This window comes from Armigeres subalbatus, chromosome 1 (assembly GCF_024139115.2).
Source record: "Armigeres subalbatus isolate Guangzhou_Male chromosome 1, GZ_Asu_2, whole genome shotgun sequence".
Classification (NCBI taxonomy): domain Eukaryota; kingdom Metazoa; phylum Arthropoda; class Insecta; order Diptera; family Culicidae; genus Armigeres; species Armigeres subalbatus.
Genome location: NC_085139.1, coordinates 269470745 through 269495045, shown reverse-complemented (window position 1 = coordinate 269495045; position 24301 = coordinate 269470745). Strand labels below are relative to the sequence as shown.

Sequence of the window (24301 nt, the reverse complement as noted above, 5' to 3'; positions counted from 1 at the left end):
GACAGCTCTGGAGAAGCTTTGACAGCTTCTGGAGAAGCTTTGACAGCTTCTGGGAGAAGCTTTGACAGCTCTGGGAGAAGCTTTGACAACTTCTGGGAGAAGCTTTGACAGCTCTGGGAGAAGCTTTGACAGCTCTGGGAGAAGCTTTGACAGCTTCAGAAGCTTTAGCCTGGGAGAAGCTTTGACAGCTTCTGGGAGAAGCTTTGACAGCTTCCGGGAGAAGCTTTGACAGCTTCCGGGAGAAGCTTTGACAGCTTCCGGGAGAAGCTTTGACAGCTTCCGGGAGAAGCTTTGACAGCTTCCGGGAGAAGCTTTGACAGCTTCCGGGAGAAGCTTTGACAGCTTCCGGGAGAAGCTTTGACAGCTTCCGGGAGAAGCTTTGACAGCTTCCGGGAGAAGCTTTGACAGCTTCCGGGAGAAGCTTTGACAGCTTCCGGGAGAAGCTTTGACAGCTTCCGTCCGAGAGAAGCTTTGACAGCTTCCGGGAGAAGCTTTGACAGCTTCCGGGAGAAGCTTTGATAGCTTCCGGGCGTGGCTTTGACAGCTTCCGGGAGAAGCTTTGACTGCTTCCGGACGTAGAATAAAAAAACACATAAATAAAGTTAAAATAAAACTTCCGGGAGAAGCTTTGACAGCATTCTGAAGAAGGTCCAACCGAGAAAAACTTTGACAGTTTCCAGGAGAAGCTTTGACAGCTTCCGTAAAAAGCTTTTACTGCTCCTGGGTGAAGCTTTTTTTCCGTTCTCGAGAAGCTGCCACAGTTTCTGGTAGAAGCTTTTTCAACTTTTGAAAGTTGATTTTTTACCTTCTGAGAAAAACTGCTGCTTTAAAATCCTTTTTTGGCGTCACCATTGCAACACGCGTTCCTCACTCTGATTTTTCAACGTTTTCTGTTTTTCACAGCTTGTGATGATGAGGAGTACGATTGCGAGGACGCTACATGCATTTCTTCCGATCTTCGATGCAACGGACGAATCAATTGTCGATTCCGATGGGATGAAGACGAGTGCCATGTAATTATTTGTCTATGAACTTCGCACAAAATGTCTAACGCGTGTTCCTACTTTCAGACAAAAACCCAATCTCAATCGGAGCACGTGACAATCATCATGGTGGTGTTTGGACTCATCTTCGGTAGCATGGTGATAGCGTTCGTAATTAAAATCGTTCGCAAGATCATTCGGGATCACAAAATCATCCGGGAGCACATTCGTCAGTCGCGCGAAAGCAAACTAAACGAACTGGGTCGACATTCGACGAAGAAGCCAGTCGATCTGGACATCACGAAGTTTCCGCCACCGGCATTCGACAAGGAACCGATCAACGTGCTGGAGAATGCCGCCAACAGTTACTATCGCGAGGTGATCTCGCCTTCGCTGGTTGGAGGCGGTAGTGGTGGAAGTGGCGGAGGGGGAAGTGCCGGAGTAGGAAGCGGAAGTCACATGTTCAGCAGCAGCAGTAGAATAGATATGAAGAACGACCCCAGTCGGAGCCAGCAGGAAATTCAGGACATCCTGCGGAGTAGCTACCATGATGACCCGCTGCGGGCGGCAACTATGGGCATGAAGGATGCCGGCATGTGCGACATGGCTTGCCAAACGAGGTGAGATTTATTGCACACAGATCGTAACTTCAAAAACATGTTTGTCTAATATTTTTTTACACTCTTCCAACAGGGAATCCCTCTTCCAACCGGTGTTCAAGAACAAGATCACCCAATCACCGAATCCCAACAGTATACGGTTTTCGACCTTCGGGTACGAAGCCCAACAGCCGGGCGGTCATTCGCCGCCGACTCAGCTGCCCTCGGTGACGCCTCCACCGCCGAAGGTGAAACATCACCACCATCATCATCATCACCACCACACGGGAGGCGGCGGAGGAGGAGGCACGCTAGACCGCAGCAAAGGTAACAAATTCGAGATGCAGGACCTCAGCGGGACCGGCGTCGGTGGTGGCATTTCGATCGGCGTCGGAGGAGATGAGGAAACGGATCTTCAAGGTGGCGGATTCGGGGGCGGTCACCAGCACGGCCATCATCACCACCATCATCAGCAGCACTTGCAGCAGCCAAAGGTTGTACTAGAGCGGGATTTGGATCCGACGACGGGAATGAACATCCGGAAGTCGGCACCGGATGTCATCATCATGACGTCGTCCCACTGATTCTAAGGCGGGGGGAAATGGGGTTCTGTTTGTTGGAATATTATTGTTTATAGGAAGATGTAAATTGATTGGACTTGTGGCGGGCCAGACCCTATACCAGCGTCGAAGCTGGTGACAAGGTGACGTCCTTGGTTTCGCCATCGAAGTAATGTTTTGTGTTGTAGAATTAAGAAAATAATGCGCTGGAACGTTTTCCGGAAGGGAAGAGGAGAATAGGTTCGACTTTTGTTTTATCTTAGGAAAATCTTGTAGTGACAATTTTAGTATTCAATTTCACGTGGGTGGGTGAATTTTCTTGCAAGGAGGAAACAAAAGACGAAATATAGTAAGGAAGAATGAACAGGAAAGTGTAGGTATAAGACTGGATATTGATGGTGGCTGAGAAAAATGTGTCGTGGGAACACACTTTGAATTGCTTTGAGTATGAAAAGGAATGTTAGGATGCCGAAAAGGTAATTTGAAGCGATGTATGAAAAACATCCGTTTGGTGTGATAACATGAACTGTATTTCAAGAGTGCATTATGCTATTTGTTGAAGTACAATTAACAAAAAGTTGAGAAACAGCATCCAAGATTGTAGTTACTCGACACTTCCATGTTCGTGTGTTCAATAATGGGCAACATAAATCTGGTTTCTTACACATAGCGATGTTCGAAACTTTCGCCGGAGATATGTTTCAATCTTGATAAAATGGCAAGACTGCATTTGTCTGTACGGGAAAGATTCCTCAAGTGTCCGTAAATTACTTACCATAAATTAGACTACCAGTCTGATAAGAGTTTTGTAGATGTCAGTTGGGTACTATTCCGAGGAGGCTTGCAGAGCACAAATTGAGTTCGATTTTCTGCCATGATTATTTTCTTTTAATATTTACTTCATATTGCACGGATAGATGGCTGATCCGATCCGCTTAACTGTCCACCAAGCGATAAATACAAAATGAGATATGAGAAGTGAGACGTTCTGCTTCTTATTGTAGATCCAGTTGAAAACTGAACTGAGCTCTCGCGACAATTGCATTTTCTCCCATTTCTGGATGTCGCAACTGCATCGCGAGTAGTGCGCATCCATGCCATAGCCGTGCGCCATCCTGCGCACCACTCGCGATGCAGTTGCGACACTTGGAAACGGGAGAAAATGCGATTGTCGCGAGAGCTCAGTTCGGTTTTCAACTGGATCTACAATATTTCTACTAACTAATTTGAGTACTGCAAACAAAAGCAAACATTTGCCATACCCACCCTCCCCCTAAACTGTCCACGTGGTATATGGACAGCCCCTTACGTGATGTAGCGTAGCGAAGCTTTGATGAACCTTTTTAAGAAACATTCTGTAGGTTGAACTTCACTTTCAGCGGTGTACTTTGTTTGTTTGTTTGTGTATTTACGACACGTTACACCGGAAGGGCGCATTCGTGTCGGAAAGCAGTTTTTGGGTGTACAATTATAAATTCTTTACATTGTAATATTTTCTTTTCATGGGCGTAGCCAGGATTTTGAGAAGGGGGGGGGGGCAACTTTTTTCTAAATCGTAGTTTTATAGTAGTTTTATAAAAACACATGAATATTAACACATGAAACCAAATCCAAACCAAATCGAAACAATAATGATTAAAACAATATTGGATTTAAATATGCGTGATTAATTGCTCATCAGATATTTTTAAACAAAGTTAGAAAAATATTAACGAACTTAGTATTCAGAAAGAATATAAAATCGACTATAACAATTATTATAAAAATCCTGCCTTCTTCCATAAGTTTAAGAAAACTAGAACCATACATCTGAATTTCTAAACAAATCCTCTCTGAAATAATATTTATTATAAAATAGGCAGAAAAATCAATATGCAAGCTTTCTCCAGGAATTCCTTCGACAATTGCTCCTGGCATTCTATCCGAAATTCTATCAGAGATTCTTTAGGAATGCCTCCAGCAACTTATTCGGCAGTGTCTTCAGGAACTTCTTTATAAGTTCTGCAGAATTCTCTGCAATAATTCAAATAATATCGTGCTGTTTCCCAAAATTTTTAAGAATAAGAATATTCCGTAGAAATTCCGCAGAATTGCCAGTAAACATTCCTGAGAATTTCACGAAAAGACTTCGAATTTCTAGAAAAAATTCGAAAAAATTCCATAAAATTTTCCGTGAATTGTTTCGAATAATTTCTTGTGAAAATTTCAAAGAATTTCTCCAGGAATTCCACCGGAAATTTCTACAGAAATTATACTGAAAATGAAATCAACAATGGAATTTTCGGAGGAATTCCTAGATTAATTCGCAATGAAATCCTGAAAGAATTCCGATGGAGACTTCAAGATTTCCACTGGGAGATCCTCCAGGAGTTTCTCCGAAAATTCCTCCTGGAATTTTTCCAGGAGTTCCACCGGCATTTCCAATTTCTCTAGGATTTCCTTCGAGAAATAATTCCAGTAGTTCTATCGGCAGTTCCTCTGAAAATTCTTCCGGGAATTTCGGCAGAATTGGAATTTATTTAGGCTTCTTCAGGAATTTATATAGATTTTCCACCAGAAGCTCCTCTGAGAATTTCTATGCGAGCTCCTCAGAGAATTCTCCTCTGATGATGATGATGGTCCAGCTACAAAACCCAACAAAGGTTTCAGCTAGACGAGATTTGTCTATAAGATGAATTCTCTTGTTTCCGAGAATGCTTCTGGTAGTTTCCCCGGGGTTCCTTTGAAAATTCTCCCGGGAGTTTCTTCAGAAATTCTTCCAGAAAATTCCTTCGAGAGTTCCTCCGAGAATTCCACCAGCAATTCATCCAGGAGTTTCTCCGGAAATCTCCAGAAGCTATTCCAGGAAATTATTTAGGCTTTTTTCAGGAAATCATTTAGGCTTTTAAGCTGGAAATTCCTCCCGAAGTTCTTCCGATAGTTTCTCTGGGAGCTCATCCGGGAGGTCCTCTAGGAATTCTTCTAGGAGTTCCTCCTGAAATTTCTCCGGGAGTTCTTACGGGAGCTCCTCCGGCAGTTCCTTCGGGAATTCCTCCGGGAGATCCACCAGCAGTTTCTACGAGAATCCCTCCGGGAGTTTCACCGGCAGTTTCTCCGGGTGTTTCTCTGAAAAGGAACTCCCGGAGGAACTCCCAGAGTAATTTCCGGAGGAACTCCCGGGGGATTTTCTATAGGAATTTCCGGAGAAATTATCAAAGGAATTCTCGGAGGAACTGCCGGTGGAACTTCTGGAGGAATTTATTGAAGAACTACAGGAAGAATTTCCGGAGGAAATCCTGGAGGAACTCTCGTAAGAATTCTAGGATGAACTCCCAAAGGAACTTCCGTAAGAATTCCAGGAGGAACTCCTGGAAGAATTCTTAAAAGAACCTCCCGGAGGAATTCCCGTAAGAACTCCCAGAGAAATTCTCCGAGGAACTTCTGGAGGAATTTGTAGATAAATGCCTAAATAAATGCTAAATGAATTCCTGGAAGAAAGCCGAAGGAACTACTGGTGGAACTTCAGAGGAATATCCGGTGGAATACCCTAGAGGAAGAGAATAAATATTTCTGAAGCAACTTCCGAAATTCCATTTCCCGTGAAATTCCTGCCAAATATCGTCCAGGAATTCCCTGTAAAGTTCCTGGAGGTATTACCGGAGAATTTCTTGGAAAAACTCCTGGAAGAACTCCCGGAAGAACTCCCACAAGCACTTCCGGAGGAATTCCCACATGGAAGTCCTGAAATAATTCTTAGAGAAGTTCCTAAAGGAATTTCCGAAAAAATATCTGAAGAAATTCCCAGAAAAATACCAGGAGGAATTAATGCAGAAATTCCCAGATGAAATCCTGAAAGTATTCCCAGATGAATTGCTGAAGAAAATCCCTGCGGATTGTTCCGAAGAAATTTCTGGAAGAACTCTTGGCAGATATCCGAGTAAATTCCGAGTGAAGTCCGGAAGGAATTCTAGTACACTCCCGCGGAAAATCTCCCGAAAAGATTCCTGAAGGAATTCCTGGAGAAGTACCTGAAGAAACTCCCGAAAAAATACCTGTAAGAATTTCAGGGGAAATACTTGAATGAATTCCAGGAGAAATTCATGAAGATATTTCTAGAGGATTTCTTGAAGGATATTCTGAAGTAATTGCGAAAAGAATTCCAGATTGGAATGCTAGATGATTTCGCTATTGAAAGTTTGGAGGTATTCCCGGAAAATTTCCTTGAAGTAATCCCGGAAGAATTGAAGGAAGAGTTCTAAGAGGAATGCCCGGAGAAGTTCCTAGAAGAATTTCCGAAGGAATTTCTTATAGATTTACAAGTGAAATTATGGAGCTAAATCGGAGGACTTACGTCATAAATTTTTGAAGAAACTTCTGGTAGTATTTTGGGAAGAAATTCCGTATGTATTCTTGACGGAACTCTCGAATGCATGTCTGAAGGCAATGACGGATTTTTCCTGAAGAGAGAATAGCCGAAGAAATATCTAGAAGTAAATCTTGGAGTGAAGAAAATAAATCTTCAAGGAATTTCCTCGTGAATTTCCTAAAAAAAATTAGTGGGGGGTTTCTAGATAAAAAGGAATTACAATTACATGAGAAGGATTTTCGAACGATTTTCAGAGGAATTTATGGATAACTTTGCGGAGGAATTCAGAAGTTCCCAGAGGGGAGCTTCTAGAAGGATTTAAGGAGAATTTTTGAGTCTGAAATGTTTCGAGTTGTTTTGAACTTTCATATATTATGGATCCTGGATGCCCTAATAAGTTTTGGGAATCTTTTGAATTTCAACCACCTATTTCTGTATATGATTGGACCGTAAAGTGCACATGTTTAAGGGAATTCATTAAAGTACCCGTGCAATCTTTCCACAATTTAGGGGGGGGCGACGGCCCCCCCCTGCCCCCCCTTGGCTACGCCCATGATTTCTTTTCATCTTCTACTCTTCTTCTCACGCTTCTCCTCACACTTCTCTATATTTTCTACCGGTGCTTCCATGCTGGTTACGTCAGAGCTGTGAAACAACAGCGCTTCCGTCTCCGTTGACCACTGTTGGGAAAAAAAGGTACGGCGGTAAACTCTGCGCCTTGCCCCACAGTACCAGCTGCTGTCGAAACCAAAGAGGCTGCACTCATAATGCAACGTACACACCAGTCAATCAGTTTGACGAACATTGACTCCGCCCCCAAGAAAACGCTTCGGTTGCTGCTTTGTTTGAACGTGTGTGAAGTTGTTCGAACTAGGTTCGAACAACCATTTGACAGTTGGCGGCTCGGTTGGTTATTTACGTTCATGTTCATGTTCGGTTGTCGTGCTGCTGGGTAAAGTTTTCCCATGACTGTACCTTTGCCTTACCGATTGCATTTCGTGAGATGGCCAGGATCGCATTGCTGCAGACGTCGAAGAGATCGGAGACATTTTCGCCTGTGTCGAATTGCTACTTTCGCTTCGGGGCACCACCATGGTGCCGCTTTCGGTCCAATACGGCCGCTTGTTCGCGGGATGGATTTTGCCGCTGCTGCAAGTATCCTCCGGGTGAGGCTGTCAACGTTCCACTAGGCATTTGGCCGGATGGTTTCGGCCGTAAGCCGCTCGCACAACGTCCAATCTGCTTGTTCGTAGATCCACTTTTGTCTTGTCATTTTGTGGTTCATCCATCCGGGGATGGACAAGATGACCGGAAGGTGGTCGCTATCATGCGTGTCCGCCAGGGTTCGCCAAGTAAACCTAGGAGCCAGATTCTCAGAACAGATGGTTACGTCAATTTCCGAGATTTTACCCGTAGCCGGATCGATGCGGGTGTGTGAGCCGTCATTTAAGATCACCAAACGATGGGTCAAAGTAATCTCGGCGATGAAACGACCAAGCGGGCTCAACTGTTGAAACCCCCACACGAGATGGTGCGCATTGAAGTCCCCAAGAAGCAACATCGGTCCCTCTAGCTGTTCGAATAGTTCACCTAGTGCAGCCTGACACTGCGTAGAACTTGGCGGGATGTAGACAGATACCACAGGGATCGGTGCGTGGATACGTACACGCCCAAACGGTATAGTGCTTGCCAACAAAATCTGGTGCAATAACGGATTGATTTACCTTAGTCTTACCTTATTCGCTGATGTTGCCCCTAAGGCCACGCAATTTCCGATGTAGGGCAAAAACGGCACCGGAGCGACTATCCGTTGCGGATCGTGTGGCGGACGACTATGTAGATGTCCTACACTCACAAAAACTCCGCATTATATTCATGAGTTCACACATGGATTTTTGCAATGGGGGTAGCGAAATGGATTCCATATTTTCGACACATATATTCCATGCACCCACATACATTGCATGGGTGTTGACACATACTAGCCATCTGGGTCATAGAATCCATGTGTGAATTTGTATGCAATGAAGTATGTGCCGACGCATGATATTTTTGCCATAAAGTATGTGTCGATTTCCCTGAGTGTACGCGTGTTTGTATTTTTCTGGGACTTGCCAGTGCAGCCGCTGCTGTCGGAAACATTACACTAGTTTTGCCAACACCGATAACAGCCGGCACGGGGCACATGCGTTCTATTTAATCGATTTTATATAAACAAATGCCTCAAAATCTTGGTTTTTTTAAAAGTATTTTTGAAATAAGAAATGTTTTACAATCAATACTAAGGATACTGTTGCGTAGTACACTGGGGTCATCTTTCTCACAAGTCGTTTTTACACGACTATTTTTACACGATTTTTCGGCCTCGGAGCACGTGGGAGCCGCAGAAAATAGATTTTCGATGAAATCGTTATTTTTGTGCGGATTTTGGGATTTACGTAGCTTTGATTTAGGCGGAACGCCTCCCCCACGTAACACCGGATTTCAGTGTATATTGTGTCTTATGAGATGAGGGTTCGACTCCCGCTTCAGTCATGGATGCTCTTCTAAAACAGAAATATTCTTCATTCTACTGGGTACTTTTTTTCTTCCTAAACAATGGAGGGGAATCTGCTCAACAGACACCCTAGGTTGACCAGGAAGTGCGGGGTTAGGGATCACTGAGGGAGGCAGGACTACATCCCCGACCCGCTAAACCGTTTCCATTGCCGCCAAACCCGTAGTCCCGTCGGTACAACCAGAAAGTAATGCTTCAAAGGGGCCAGTGCACAACGCACCCTCGAGGTTAGCTGCGTGCCCTTGCAGCACCGAACATCGTAACTCGCTTTTTAGAAGAACACCATGGTATCGTGCCAGCGCGTTGCCGGCTTACCAGGTGGCCTTACCACGCCCACCTTCTGTGTAGCTCCGAGACGATTTGGGCGATAGCCGATAAAACGGCGTTCCAGCCAACTTCATCTTTACACATCCTCCGAACTAGGTTGTCCGGGTAGTGTCCAGACCACATGTGGCAAGCATGTGGTCACGCATTGCGCGAAAACGTGAGCACACGAACAACACGTGTTCCGCCGTTTCCTCTAAACCTGCGCACACCAAACACTCGGGCGAGGCCGAACAAGCCAGCTGCGTTACCTGAACTTTGATTTTGCAGCACGCTTAAACGCCGGGCACATCGAACCCCCATGGGGTGCCTGTTGTTCACAGCTTTGCTGGAACAAATCAAACAATTGGGAGGGTTCGTGCAGCATTGTGCCTTATGTCCCTCCAATCCGCAGCGTCGGCAGAGATTGCTTCTGTCAGGGCCTTTGCAGTCCCATTGCTTGTGCCCCGGTTCCAGGCACTTGAAGCAAACTTCGGGTTGCTCGTATATGCGCACAGGGCATACCGACCATCCCACCTTGACGCTCCCTAACTTGACTACCTTGGAGGGGTTTAGGGTCATTTGGCCGAATGCCGTTTGGCCGAATGTCGTTTGGCCGAATGCCATTTGGCCGAAAGGGTCATTTGGCCGAACACCATTTGGCCGAATGCCGTTTGGCCGAATGGTTGAAGTACGTTTCCTTACTAAGTAAGAAGTGAGTAGTGAGAAACACGAAGGAAGAAGGATGAAGGAAGAAAGAAGAAGAAAGAAGGAAGAAAGAAGATGGAAGAAGGAAGAAGAAAGAAGGAAGTAGGATGAAAGAACAATGGTAAAGGGAGAAGGAAGAAGGGTTGAGGAAGAGGAAAGAGGAAAGAAGGAGAAAGAAAGAAAAAAGAAGGAACTGAAACGAAGGAAGAAGGAAGAAGAACGAAAGAAGAAGGGATAAGGAAGAAGGAAGAAGGAAGAAAAAAGAAGGAAGATGGAAGAAAGAAGAAGGAAGAAGGGAGAAGTAAGAAGGAAGAAGGACGAAGGAAGAAGGAAAGAGGAAGAAGGAGAAAGGAAGAAGGAAGAAAGAAGAACGATGAAGTAAAAAGAAAAAAGAAAGAAAAAACAAAAACGAAGGAAAAAGGAAGAAGAAAGAAAGAAGAAGGGATAAGGAAGAAGGAAGAAGCAAGAAGGAAGAAACATGGAGGAAGAAGAAAGAAGGAAGAAGGAAGAAAGAAGTATGAAGGAAGAATGAAGAAGGAAGAAGGTAGAAGAAATAAGGAAGAAGGAACCATGGAGGAAGGAAGAAGAAAGAAGAAAGAGAAAGGAGGGAGGGATAAGGAAAAAGGAAGAATGAAGAAGGAAGGAGGTAGAAGGAAGGAGGAAGAAGGAAGGACGAAGAAGAAAGAAGGAAGAAGGAAGAAGAAAGAAGGAAGAAAGAAAAAGGAAGAAAGAAAAAGGAAGAAGGAAGAAAGAAAAAGGAAGAAGAAAGAAGGAAGAAGGAAGACGGAAGAAGTTAGAAGTAAGAAGGAAGAATGAAGAAGGAAGAAGGTAGAAGAAAGAAGGAAGAAGGAACCAAAATGAAAGAAGAAGGAAGAAGGAAGAAGAAAGAAGAAAGAGGAAGGAGGGAGGGATAAGGAAGTAGGAAGAAGGAAGAAGGAAGAAAGAAAAAGGAAGAAGGAAGAAGGAAGAAGGAAGAAAGGAGATATTTGTGTGATCGAATTGAAAGAGGAAGTGACATTCATAGATATAACACTAGAAACGCGGAAGATGTAAGAACACCTAACTTTTTGCATGGAGCTTCACAAAATTCTTTGTTTTTTAAAGGTATCAATGATTCCAATTCGATGCCTACACATATCAAACGTGCAACGACATTATCACAATTCAAGAGACTTTGTGTTTCACACGTAAAAGCTGTATTTTAAGCAGCTACTTAGTTGACTTTTTAAAATCATTAATTATTGTATCTTGACGAAGTTTGACCTACGGATATTTTGTTTGGACAATTGTGTTTTTTCAATTATTGAGGCACTAATAAACTATTTTGTTCGCCTCGATGATGATGATGGATTTTATATTTATTGACGTAATTGTAATTTGACCTTTTCTTGTGTAGTCTACAAAAGTTTGAGTCTCGCGCGCGTAAAGCAGATATGAATGATTTTTAATTTTGTGTACAGACTTGCGCTTTTTCAGCTGTTTCAATGATTCTTCGGATTAGTAATAGGCTATCTAGTAGAGTTTGGTTTCCGCGGTTGATACCGAAACTTTTGATATCGACGGAGCGGTAACACAAGTTTTGATTTTGTTGACAACGACATAGTTTATTAGATTATTATTGATGCTTTGAGTGGCTAACGTTACTTGTAATTACATGAAACGCGATTCTTGGTGGAACTTTTGAAATCTGTGCGAGAGGTATCACAAGTTTTGCATTTTTATGCACTCGAAGCATCACTACTGATACTTATGAGAATCTGTAGATGAAATAAACAGTTTTTTACATTTAATATTTTTACTGGATAGTAATGGAAAGTTAAGAAATTTATATCTGTGATGGTAATCAGATCGTTTTTGTTTTGTTTTGCAAATCTGATTAAATTGTTGAAAAATTAAATTCAATTATCTTAAAGATAAATCGTCTAGCTCAAACCTTTGTAGGGGTATGTGGCGGGACCATCATCATCATCATCAAGAAGGAAGAAGGAAGAAGGAAGAAGGAAGAAGGGAGAAGGAAGAAGGAAGAAGGAAGAAGGAAGAAGGAAGAAGGAAGAAGGAAGAAGGAAGAAGGAAGAAGGAAGAAGAAAGAAGGAAGAATGAAGAAGGAAGAAGGAAGAAGGAAGAAGGAAGAAGGAAGAATGAAGAAGGAAGAAGGAAGATGGAAGAAGGAAGAAAAAAGGAAGAAGAAAAAAGTAAGAAGAAAGGAAGGAAGGAAGTAGAAGAAAGAAGGAAGAAGAAAGAAGGAAGAAGGAAAGAGGAAGAAAGAAGAAGAAGAAAGGAAGAAGGAAGAAAGAAGAAGGAAGAAGGAAGAAGGAAGAAGGAAGAAGAAAGAAGGAAAGAAGGAAGAAGAAAGAAGGAAGAAAAAAGAAGGACGAAGGAAGAAGAAAGTAAGTAAGGAGGAAGAAGGAAGAAGGAAGGAGGAGAAAGGAAGAAGGACCACTCCTAAACGGAGGTCATTTTTTTGCCATTCGGCCAAACGGCATTCGGCCAAACGACCCGTTCGGCCAAACGGCATTCGGTCAAATGGCGTTCGGCCAAACGGCATTCGGCCAAACGGTATTCGGCCAAATGGCCTGACACCCTTGGAGGCGTCCGCTGCAGATAGCCGAACCAATGCTACCTGCGTCCCTGCCGGACCTTTCCGTAGCCGAACGGCTGCGGTGGGCGTCTCCACTTCACACTGTCCCCGCAGTGCCGTGACGAGCTCTTCGACTTCAGTGATCTCGTCCAGGTCTTTAACCCTTAGATTCACCTCCGTCGTGAGTGCCCTCACCTTGACCGTCTCGCCTAAAACTTCCTCCGCCAACTTCTTGTAGGCGGCGCCCTTTTGCGAGACGCCCCGCTTCAGCTCGAGTATTATCTCGCCCATCCGGGTACGTCTTATTCGACGTACGTCGGCGCCGAGTTCACCGAGCTTGACGTCACTCCTCATCGCCTTCAAAACATCCGAGTACTTAGCCTCGTCCGCCGTGATGACTAGGGCATCGCCCCTGGAGCGATTGGCGCCTACCCTAGACTTCTTGCTACCCTCATTCGCCTGGGCCTTCTTTTCGGCCCTTGACGTCTTCAGTTTCCTCTTGTTCTTGACCAGGGTCCAGGAGGCGTCATCCTCCTCTATTTCCCTGGTCTGGTGCGGCTGAGAACTTTCAGCCTGCCGTAACCCCTTACCACCGTCTTTCCTGAGTGGACGGACCTTTCCAGGTCCTTCCTCCCCCGGTTTTGGAGGTACCTGACCGGGGTTCAGCTTCCCATCCCCACTACCCTTGTTCGGGGTAGTAACCTCCGCGTTTTGGAGCGGCCCCAGGGAGCTCATCCCTGGAGACTGTCTCCCCGTTTTTGTGTCTGCTCCGTTGGAGCAGTCACCCCAACGTACCTGCAAATACTTGAGCCTCAGTCTGGGTAGACTTTGGCACCACCGTCTTCGCTGGCACGCCTTCGGTCGATTCGACCTTGCCTGAGTCCGCGAATCCTTGGGCCTCAGTCTGGGTAGACCTCGACTCCACCGATTTCACGGGTTTACACTTGGCCGTCCTGACCGCCCTCTCCAGCTTGGCGTCCAACATCGACTTTCGAAGTTTCTGCAAGCTCCTTTTGAGGTCCTTGCTGATATTATGCTTCGATGACGCAAAGTCGATGAGTCGATGATGGCGTCCAGCTGTTCCGTCGCCACCTCGAAGGCCGAAAGCCCATCGCGTTTGCGGTTCATCGCCTCCACAAGCCATGGGCCGTCAATAACCCCTACCGGCGTTTTTCTAGCCGAGAGGAAGGTTGAGTGACCCACGCTGGCGCTGCGCACTGAGCTGCCGACTATTGCCTCTGGCCTCCTAGGCGGAGACCTGAACAACCCACCTCTTGCGAAGGGGTTGTCGCCTACACTACTACCACTAATTGAAGAATTGACTTGCTTTTCCATTTTGGTCCCACGAGTTGCTCGGGAAAAGAGGTCCACCACGCCAGAGCCCAGCATGACGCGGTAAGGGACAATTACTGTGGAGGGTGCCCAGGTACCCCACAGGCTCCGTTAAAGGCCTAGCTTATTATTTCACCCCCTGGCCATGCATCCCCTCGGCACGGGTCGCTTGACGCCTTGGGATTAGGGGTTAGGGACGATGGTCCCGTTCTAACTCGCAGTGGCCATGGGGAGGGGTCGTCAAGCCCTTGGACAAAGTCCTTGCTGCCCCCATTCTACTGGGTACTGTCCCTTGACTTTTGTAGGTAAGTGTTCAGTATAAAAAACTACTGGTCGAAAACAATGAAATTGTCTGTTTCCATCTTCGGATGTTTCAGTCGTTTTTCTGATTACATATTCGGATTTTTAGATCTTTGCCAATTACAGAATGTGAACGGAATTGGTAGTCATATGACTCCTGCTTCTGGCCCATACACAGGAGGTCGTGAGTACAATCCCAGATTCGTTTCTTTTACTTTGTATCGGTCTCTATATTTCTCATGTTGTAGCAATTAATCGCTAGAACTGGAAATGGACATTGTGTATTTGTAGAATTGAAATGAACTAAAAAAATCTAGTTTCCTATATCCAATTAGAATTTCCATCAGTTGCTATCTACTATCTATCACATTGACAGCTTGTTCACCAAGACGAACCTCTGCCTCTTGAACCCAACCCAAAAAAATCCAATACATCCGTATGAGCTCGTGGCAAATGCAGAGGTATAATCGGCTTGCAGTGAGCGAGTGATTGTATCATCATTCCCTCCCCCTTCCATACATTGACTTGAATTCTGATGTGGCAGCCGCTAATATGACCTAACAAAAGAGATTACCACCCCGTCAACACAAAATGGTATATGATGCAACATAAGATGCTAAAGTGGAGGCGATATACGTACATATTGTATGGGGAAATACCTATATGACATTCACTGCAACATTTTATGTGACATCATATACGATCTTGTGTTGACTGGGCAGTACTTGTACATTAAAGATGAGTGCTAGTCCCAAGAAAACAATTGTTGGTTCTCTGTTTAAGAACAGCTAATCTGGTCATAATGGAGTAGCAACTACGGGCAGTCAATTAAGCTCAAGCTCTTTGATAATTAAAGAATGCTTATTTTTCACATTTTCTGATATCCCAGTTTTTTTTAAGATTCTTGAGCCGACTCAGATCCTTCCGATTCAGATTATTGTCATACCCTAAACTTTCCAGAATATATTCAGATATTTTTGGTTCTATAAATCAGAAAACCTTAAAATTCTCACATTCTGTAGACCATCCATTCAAATGCTTCAGATTTCTAATATTTTTGGGTAATCCAGATTCTGACCTTTAACCTTGAGTTAACCTTTTGCTGAGCATTTGGATCTGTTTATGTTTGCTAGACACCCCTTTCCTATGGATTTCATAGATTTTCTAAACTTCAAAGAATCATCATTGAATGCGGGACGCCTAGCAATGCGGGACAAGTAGGCTGAATCCGGGAGTGTCCCGCATAATCCGACGTCTGGTCACTTTATGTATTGGTCAAAAACAATCACGGGTTATTATGAACGAGTGTTGATTAAATAAAAACCCATATTCACATATTCACATATTCACATATTCACAAACATATTCACATATGAGTTTCCATAACATTGTAAATTAACGTCCAAGTCGGGTGGTTTAATCCCCGGAAATAGGCAATTAACTTTGATTGAACTGAACCTGAGTTGCGTGCTCTTGCCTACGCAATGCGGTCGGGTCTGAGCTTGACGACCGACTGGCAAATGCTTACACAACCTCACTTGATCAGTACCGTTGCTGATGAAGAATGTGTATAGCCGCCAGACATTCTAAATACTCACGCTCCTCTAATGTGGACGTGTACAATACACATGTGGAAGTATTGGCTTGAGAAATGGATTGCGAGTGATTTGACTATGCGTCCAATTTGGGAATCTCGAGCTCGTTCAGTAGCCGCTAGGTTGCGAAGGCCGACGGAGGTCCTTCGTAGCTTAGTTGGTTAAAGCACCAGTCTAGCGTACTGTAGGGTCATGGGTTCGAGTCCCATCGAAGGGAAAGTGGTTACCTCCAATACATTTTTCAAATCAATATCTTCCACATAACGTACATATTCACATATGAGTTTCCATAACATTGTAAATTAACGTCCAAGTCGGGTGGTTTAATCCCCGGAAATAGGCAATTAACTTTGATTGAACTAAAAACCCAGATTAATCCACCTAGCGGTGATGGTGCCTTTCTCGACCTTCGTAAAATGTGTGTGCTTGAAAAAAGATGAGCTAGTAGCTAGGAGTAAAAAAAGACAAATTTCTTTGTCCGTTCTATGAAAATCAGATTATTTATGGCAAAGATATTGTAGATCCAGTTGAAAACCGAAAATCATATTTTGTCCCATTCCCGGATGTCGTGACTGCATCGCGAGTGGTGCCCGACTATGGCACAGTTGCGCACTACTCGCGATGCAGTTGCAACATCCGGAAATGCGAGAAAATGCGATTGTCGCGAAACCTCGGTTCGGTTTTCAGCTTGATCTACAATATGCTAATAAGAATTTCGACATTTTTGTTTCCTTTTCCAATCTTTTTGACGTACATACCCCTGTTTTATTTTACCCAGTCATATATTTTAAGGATATCCCTTTTGGATGTAAATTGAACTGAAGCTCCGACTACACAAAAAGAAAACGAAAATGTCATTCCCATCAAGCGAGCGGAGGGCAATATTTGTTATGATATAAATCTCATGACCATCTTTCTACCAAACTCCCGTATGAAGAGGAAGGGAAGTGTATCAGTGTGGAAGCATCCGATAGTTCGTTTTCGGAAAGAAATTATAGCCTTTCGGTACAACTTTGTTGCACAAGAAAGGCAAAAAGTATTTTGGCCATAATTTCAAAGGTAATAGTCCAATCTGGCCAACTTTCTAAATAGAACAGGATTCCGCATCTAATGCAATTTGTTGTGAGTAAATCGGTTGAGGGTAAGTCCATTAAAAGTCAGCTAGACTTTTTTACTCGCTTTTTTATAACACACTAGTTTATTTGTGGACGCAGTAGCGCCCATGGCAAGTGTTTTTTTAATCAAAATTGTCAACGTCTGTTGTCTGTGATTTTTTCATCAAATGCGGTGTCTGGTTGTCTAAGGTTGTCACTGGTTTTGTTTTCTGCATCTGATAGTAAAAAGAATTGAAGTGTCAAATATTTTATTTTTTGTGAGAAATTCCCCGCGTGCTGCGTCTGGTTGGCTAGTCACCGGACAGACAAACAGGGCTATTATATATATTATAGTATATTTTGGCCATAATTTCTGTGCCCATGGTCCAAATTTTCAATAGAAAACAATACGACAGGATTCCGCGTCGAATGAAACTTGTTGGAATTATAGATAGTGGAATATATAGATGAGTGAAGATAAATCCTCTGTCTCCAAACGAACTGTCAAACGTGTCTCCAAACGAGCATGACGTCACGATTTCAATGGAAACGTTAAGGGCTGTGACGTCATATGTGCGTGTGCACGGGCAGAAAAATCGACTCAGCCATGCTTTCGCTCATCTATATATTCTACTATCTATAGTTGGTATTAAATCGGTTGAGGATAAGTTCCAAAAAAGTGAGCTAAACTTTTCGCACTTTTGGTGGGCGCACACACGCACACAGAGAATCATCGCAGTTCATCGAGCTTATACGTATATAACACTATGGGTCCCCAGGCCTTCTGTAAAAGTTTGGTTTATGAGCGAACATACAGCCTTTTCGTAGAAAAGGCAAAATGGTGTTTCAGCCATAATTTCCGATCCCATAGTCCGATCTAGCCAATTTTCAATAGAAAACAATGGGACAAGTGTCTGCGTCGAATGCAATCTGTTGCGAGCGTCAATAGATGAAGTCTAAGTGCTAAAAAGTGAGCTAGACTTTTCGAACTCTTTTTAACAATAAATAGTAATTTGACCATAACATGTAAGCCCATAGTCCGATCTGGCCAATTTTCAATAAGAAAATATGAGACATTCTGCGTCGAATGCAACTTGTTGTGATCAAATCGGTTAAGGATATCATTAGCCTTTACCGTATACTTAGTATACGAGAAAGGCAAAAACGTCATAGATCGATACCCAATTCAAATAATTGATGATATTTTTGATTAGTTACGAGGGAAAGACATTTATTCTAGATTATGTTTGAGAAATGTTCATGCTTCATATGGTTCCTTGGTTTCCTGTGTCATGTTGGGGCTTTGGAGTTGAAACCGAGATGTCGATGGAGCATTCAGTACACTGTTTATCTAATCGACAAATATTTGCTAAATTTCAACAAATATATTTGCTTTTTGTGTACTGACTTGTCAAATATACATTTATCAAATATTTGCAACACTGAGCAAAACAAATATTTGCAGAAACGACAAACCGTGTACTGTCAAAACTTTAAATTTGATGATGGTTGCAACTATTACTGACATTGAGTTGCAAATACTTATAGGGCACTGCACGGACTACTTTGTCTCATTCTCGCTGCAAAGAAATTAGAAAACAACAAGGCCAGTAAACGTCAAAATTTATGAAGAACGAAAGAGAAAGAGATGTTTCCATGCAGTGCCCTATAGGGCACTGCACGGACTGCTTTGTCTCTTTCTCGCTGCAAAGAAATTAGAAAACAACAAGGCCAGTAAACGTCAAAATTTATGAAGAACGAAAGAGAAGGATATTTTTCCGTGCAGTGCCCTATAAATAATCAGATCAGATTAGGTACAAAATTAGACAGGTACATATTAGACAGATCAGTTACAAAAAAGAAAAGAACAAATCGGGAAAAATAAAATTGTCCTATTTTTTTGGGTGCGTTCTGGGATAGTAGATGGTAAAGTGCGTGCATATATTATTACCCTTTGTGCAGTTGGGGGAGTTCTACGATTTTTCACATCGTTGAGAGATTCGGTTGCAATGATATCCAGTAAACGGTTCCTTGGAAATTTGATTTCAAAATAGATGATCCATGTGGTGTAATCGGACCTGGGGACCCAAACATTCGGAGGAAAATAGAGGAACATAGACCAAGGGTATCCCAGCAAACATGGGACAATTATGCGTCTACCGGCAGTATAAAAAAAAGTTATAAGGAACTGCTCATGAGAAAAAAAGGCGTTATCCTTTTTGATACGGTTGCGAGACTTATTCATGTGCTGCCAAAACAAAATAGTAAAATTCTAGAGCACTCATTCTTAACAGAGGAATTAATTCTCCAATGATAGATGATAGAAGTTCCTAAAGGCCCTCATATATGGCCCGGCTAACCTCTGGAACAATTCTGAAGATTGTTGTCTGTGGAATCCTGAATAAATATTGCAGTGACGCTTTCTCCGGTAGCGAAGAATCTCAATGTCAGTGTTAATCTTTCTACTACACACTTAAAATTCTAAGTTTACCGTTTGCCGAGAATCCAACAGCCAAGATTTCGAGATTTCGGTAAACTTTACCGAGTGATCGGTAATCGTTACCGAGATCTCGGCAAAAAGTCAACTTTGCCGAATTTCGGCAAAAAGTTGACGAAATTTCGGTAAAGAAATTACCGAATTTCAGTAAAAAATATCACCAAAACATCACGCAAAATTTTTGCCGAGGTCTACAAAATAATTTAAGTGTGTAGAGATATTTTTTTTAATACTTCTCATACAACCAAACTTAGAAGGTAGTCAAAATTAGCGGCGAGGCGGACATTCTAACTAAGTTCTTGTACAATTTAGGGTGATTGCTGCGTAGCTCTTCCAACAACCTATCTGTTTCTTGACCCAGTCATGAACCCAAACCCAGCAAAACAACAATGTCTAATGCGAGTTTGACGACAAACAACGTACTGTTTTTTGAACAACATTTGACAAATAATCAAACATAATATATGGCAAATAGGCTGTATTCATATATTTGCTCGTCGTGTACGTTAAATAATCAGCAAACGTCAAACTTTGTTTAAACAAGCTATGACAAATATTTGTCGATTAAACAAACAGTGTACTAAATGCTTTAAAGATGTTGATCAAAGTGTTTGAACTCTAAGGTTCAAACCAAAGTTTTAGCAGATCAGTTTGGTCGGTGAGATCCTCGGGTTCACCCTTGCGTAAATACATATCGCCAATTGATACGGTTTTCTCACATGTTTTGGCCAGGAAGTCCAAAAACGTTGACTTTTCCCATCTGCATTATATTGTCGGCGTAGCGCCAAATTAGAATTCGGAAGTAGGGACTTCCGAACCAAACTTTGTTGGGTTGTTTAGCCCATCTTTAAGTAAATCCAGCGCACTACTTTCGAAGTTGGGTAATTTGCATGTATCTAGAGGAAAATTCTTCTTCGGTACAGAATCCAGTTTTCCGCGAGCGGTAATAGCTTGCCTGCAGGTCAGTCTCTGATTTGACGTTTCTGGAGGTCAACTGCACCCACCGCTCCGAGCATTTTGACCAATGTTCCATATAAGAAGGTGCTGATTCGGTGAATTCAAGCCTTCTTATATACCACATTGATCAAAATGCTCGAATGGTGGGTGCAGTTGACCTCCAGAAACGTCAAATCAGAGACTAACCCGCAGGCAAGCTGGCGGCCATTACCGCTCGCGGAAAACTGGATATCGTTTAATATTGTACCGGATATGCAATATCCATGTGTTAACTTTCTTATTTATATCCGAAAACCATTGATGGAATTCGTATTTGCCCGCTCGATATTATTTTTCAATATCTCTCCGCATAATTTGAAGTAAATTACTCCTTTTGATGAAACGATTTCCCCACAGACAAACGAGTTGTTGCCTATAGAATAATGCGTAAAACGAAATACAGTTCCTTTCACATGTTTTCGTCTACAGTTCATCTTATTAACTCATAAAATGTGTATATTTTCTAAAGACAATTTCATTTCTTTCCTAAACCAAAGAAGTGAAGAATGTTTCCGAACTGCAATCAATTTGTAAATAATAATTTTGTTTCAATCATTCACACGTTTGTCGCTAGGTACATCATTAGGTAATATTTTAGGAAAAGTTACAGAAAAACGGAAATGCTTCAAACCTTAGGTCAAATTAGTGTAAATTCCCTTCCAGCCAAGCATTCGTTACCACTGAGGGCCCATTCGAAAATTACGCAATAATAATAGAAAATGCGTTACAAAAGGGTGGATGGGGATCAAAGATGATTTTGATTTGCGTTACGTAATTTACGAACGAACCCTGGTGGCTTAAGCAGATTTTGCATTTTTCGTCCCCTTATTCGGCGGTTGTGTAAACATTTTTGGCTTAGCATAATTCAAAATTCAAAGTACATATTTTCAAGTTACTTATGTCAATCCACTAGATTATGTATGTATAAAGGTGCCGATTTGTTTCGACGTGAAAGGTGTAAATGAAGGTATGCGCCAGTAGATAGTTTATCGAAAATCGACAGAAAATATTATAATTGTTAACATTTGAGCAACGGGATGTGCTCTACTCTAGTCAATGATTAAATTTGATTAAATGAAAAAAATGAACCATTTTGATTATGTTTTTGGCGATTGAAATTTTAAAATTGAAGAAACATACAGGAGAGAAGCTCAAGAAGGACGACGAGAGTTTAAAACTGGGGACCAAAGCCCAACCGAAATAAACAGGAAACAATACAAAACCGTTTTAGTAAGGTTTTCAACGGGAACCGTGTGGCCAGTTATGGTCAACAGTTCGATAGAAGGCGTGGGTTGAAATAGGAAAATTGTTTCGTCGGATAAAGCCAAAACACACTCAAAAATCGACAGTGTGTAATAAGAGCACAACAAGGAGAATAACACTTAATGCAGTTGGACCATTTGGGTCGAAATCGGTTTTATTTTGTGCCCCCGCCAATAAACGAGAATATTCACAGTTAATGTTGAACATGGGAACCGGACTAAACCAATGGAATTTGTAAAAATTTTAAACCACAAGAAAGAATTAAAAATAGTAAAGTTTGAATGCAAACAGTAAACACGTAAATCGTTGGTTTATAGATATCAATTGCAACCGCAGTTAAAACGATCCGATGTGAAAAATACAAAAAAAAACAAAAATCATGTACATTTTTACCGGTAAATATTTATAAATAAAATAATTGCACTGAATTAGAAACTGTTTTTCTTATCTGATATCACAACACTATAGCTGTTATGGATAACAGCCAGTTACAGTATTCAAATTGACAAATTGCACGAGTTCTTATTCTGGACTTTCGATTCCTCCAAGTCATTTGACTAAATTTAACTGCAATGCTTTTTAGCTGCAATTCGATAGTTGCAACATCTACCTTAAGAAAAATCACTTTAATAAAGTTAAAAGAAAGATAGTTGCAATAGTTTTACAGTTAGGGAAAATGATGAATTTTAGACATATTTGGGAGATCGGAGAAGAGCCAGCCTCGGGCTGCAAGTCTCCTAAATAAAGACAAAGAAGAAGACATATTTGGGACTTTTGATTGATTTTTTAATGATGAATTTTAGACATATTTGGGACTTTTGGCCATATTTTGCGTGCTTTCTACTTTCTCTAAAAAACAGTTAAATGTTTTGCTTCGTTTCTTCGAACATTATTTATGTAACAAAATAAACAAAATATAGCCAAAAGTCCAAAATATATTAAGATGTCAAAAATACTATCGTTACCCTATTGGAATACACAATCAGATGCACTTTTATTGCATCTGACGTCGACTGACATCCGTTTGAGGTCTAAAATGCGTTGCGGTTATCGAAAGACATTCGCTAACTGAAACGTGAAAATGTTTGATGTACATGCTTCCGATCAATTTGTCTGCATGTTTCTTCGGCATGCATCTGGCTTCGAATGTTCGTCCATCCTGAAAACATTCAGATATATTTTGAATTGTATCGCTCACTAGCTTTATGTACCCGGCCTTGCTCGGAATTTCCAGTTTGGTTTGCAGTTTTTTTTTCACCATCGGAAAATAATAAAACCAATTGGTTAACAGGGTAATTGTGTTCACTTGTTGATACTTCATCATTTGATTAAAAGAAGGCTTTTGAAAATATTGACTGATTTTGAAGAAGGGATTGTGGGTTTGAATAGCCTTATTCCGGGCAAACGTCTATTTCTAAAGAAGGGAAAACATCCACCAATGTCTTATTCCGGACAAACGCATATTTTTAAAGGAGCAATCACATCCACCATCCAGAAGGAAACACATTATTCATTGCTTTTCACTGGGCAAACTATGATTCCGATGAAGGGTAACAATTATCATTGCTTTATACCCAGCAAATGCATGCTTTATATGATTTTTTTTTCTGATGATGTTCAGTATTATCCCAAATTCACTTCTTGTTGAATGACCTTAGGCCAAATAGTGTTATGTTAATGGCCTGCTTCATTCAGGGATATGTCATTTTCAGGGAAATGTTATTGTCGAGGGTTTGCTATTTTTGGAGAATTGTTTTCGGAGCATTGTACAATGTCAAATTACCTCGGATGAACTAAATAAGAGGGATTTTAAATTAAGTCGTTTTCTAAACAATACCCAACCCCAACATTCTCCCGCATTTCAAAAACTCCTCCCAGCCTCTCTAAAATAATTTCCTTTGGGTAAACAATACGTGTTTAAATATTTGGTTTGAATTCACCCATGTGATAGAAAGGTATACTAAACTGTTCGTTTAATAAATATGCCCTCTGACGTTCAGCTATGACAGTCCTACCTAACCTGATATAGTCTTCCTTAGACAGAGAATATGGGTTCCAAATTTGGTGAACATCGGTAAATGGGTTCAGAAGTTATGCTGAATTGATCGCTAACTAAACAATACCCCCCTCTCACAACCTCCCCATTTTAAAAGGTCCTACCAATATCCACTAAAATCGGTTCCTTAGGACAGACAATATCTGATACAAATTTGGTTCAAATCGGTCATGGGGCTCAAGGCTTACATTGAGTTGATCGATTGCTAAACAATACCCCTCCCCACATACCATCTCTTTTTTCCAAAGCGCATACCTAACCCCTATCATCGTCTCCTTAAGATAAAGAATGTGTATTCCAAATTTGGTTGAAATCGGCTAAGGGGTTCAGAAGTTACACTGAGTTGATCGATAACTTAGCAATACCCCTCCCCCTTTTCCGAAGAGCATCCCTAACCCCCCTATCGTCGTCTCCTTAAGATAAAGAATGTTTGTTCAAATCGGCCAAGGGGTTCAGAAGGTAAACTGAGTTGATCAATAACTAAGCAATACCGCTACCCTCACCCTCCTCCTTTTTTAAAGAGCATCCCTAACCA

The 24301-nt window shown here is 42.0% G+C and overlaps 1 protein-coding gene across 1 annotated transcript in view; it reads left to right on the top strand.

The window, feature by feature from the left end:
* LOC134213920 (uncharacterized) overlaps positions 1–3280 on the top strand; it is a 417536-nt gene extending 414256 nt beyond the window's left edge. The window contains exons 9-11 of the mRNA XM_062693387.1: positions 904–1013; positions 1071–1603; positions 1677–3280. Coding sequence (XP_062549371.1) covers positions 904–1013; positions 1071–1603; positions 1677–2166 — 1133 coding nt within the window. The 3' untranslated portion in view covers positions 2167–3280. The remainder of the gene's footprint in view (positions 1–903; positions 1014–1070; positions 1604–1676) is intronic.
* Positions 3281–24301: the final 21021 nt, after the last annotated feature.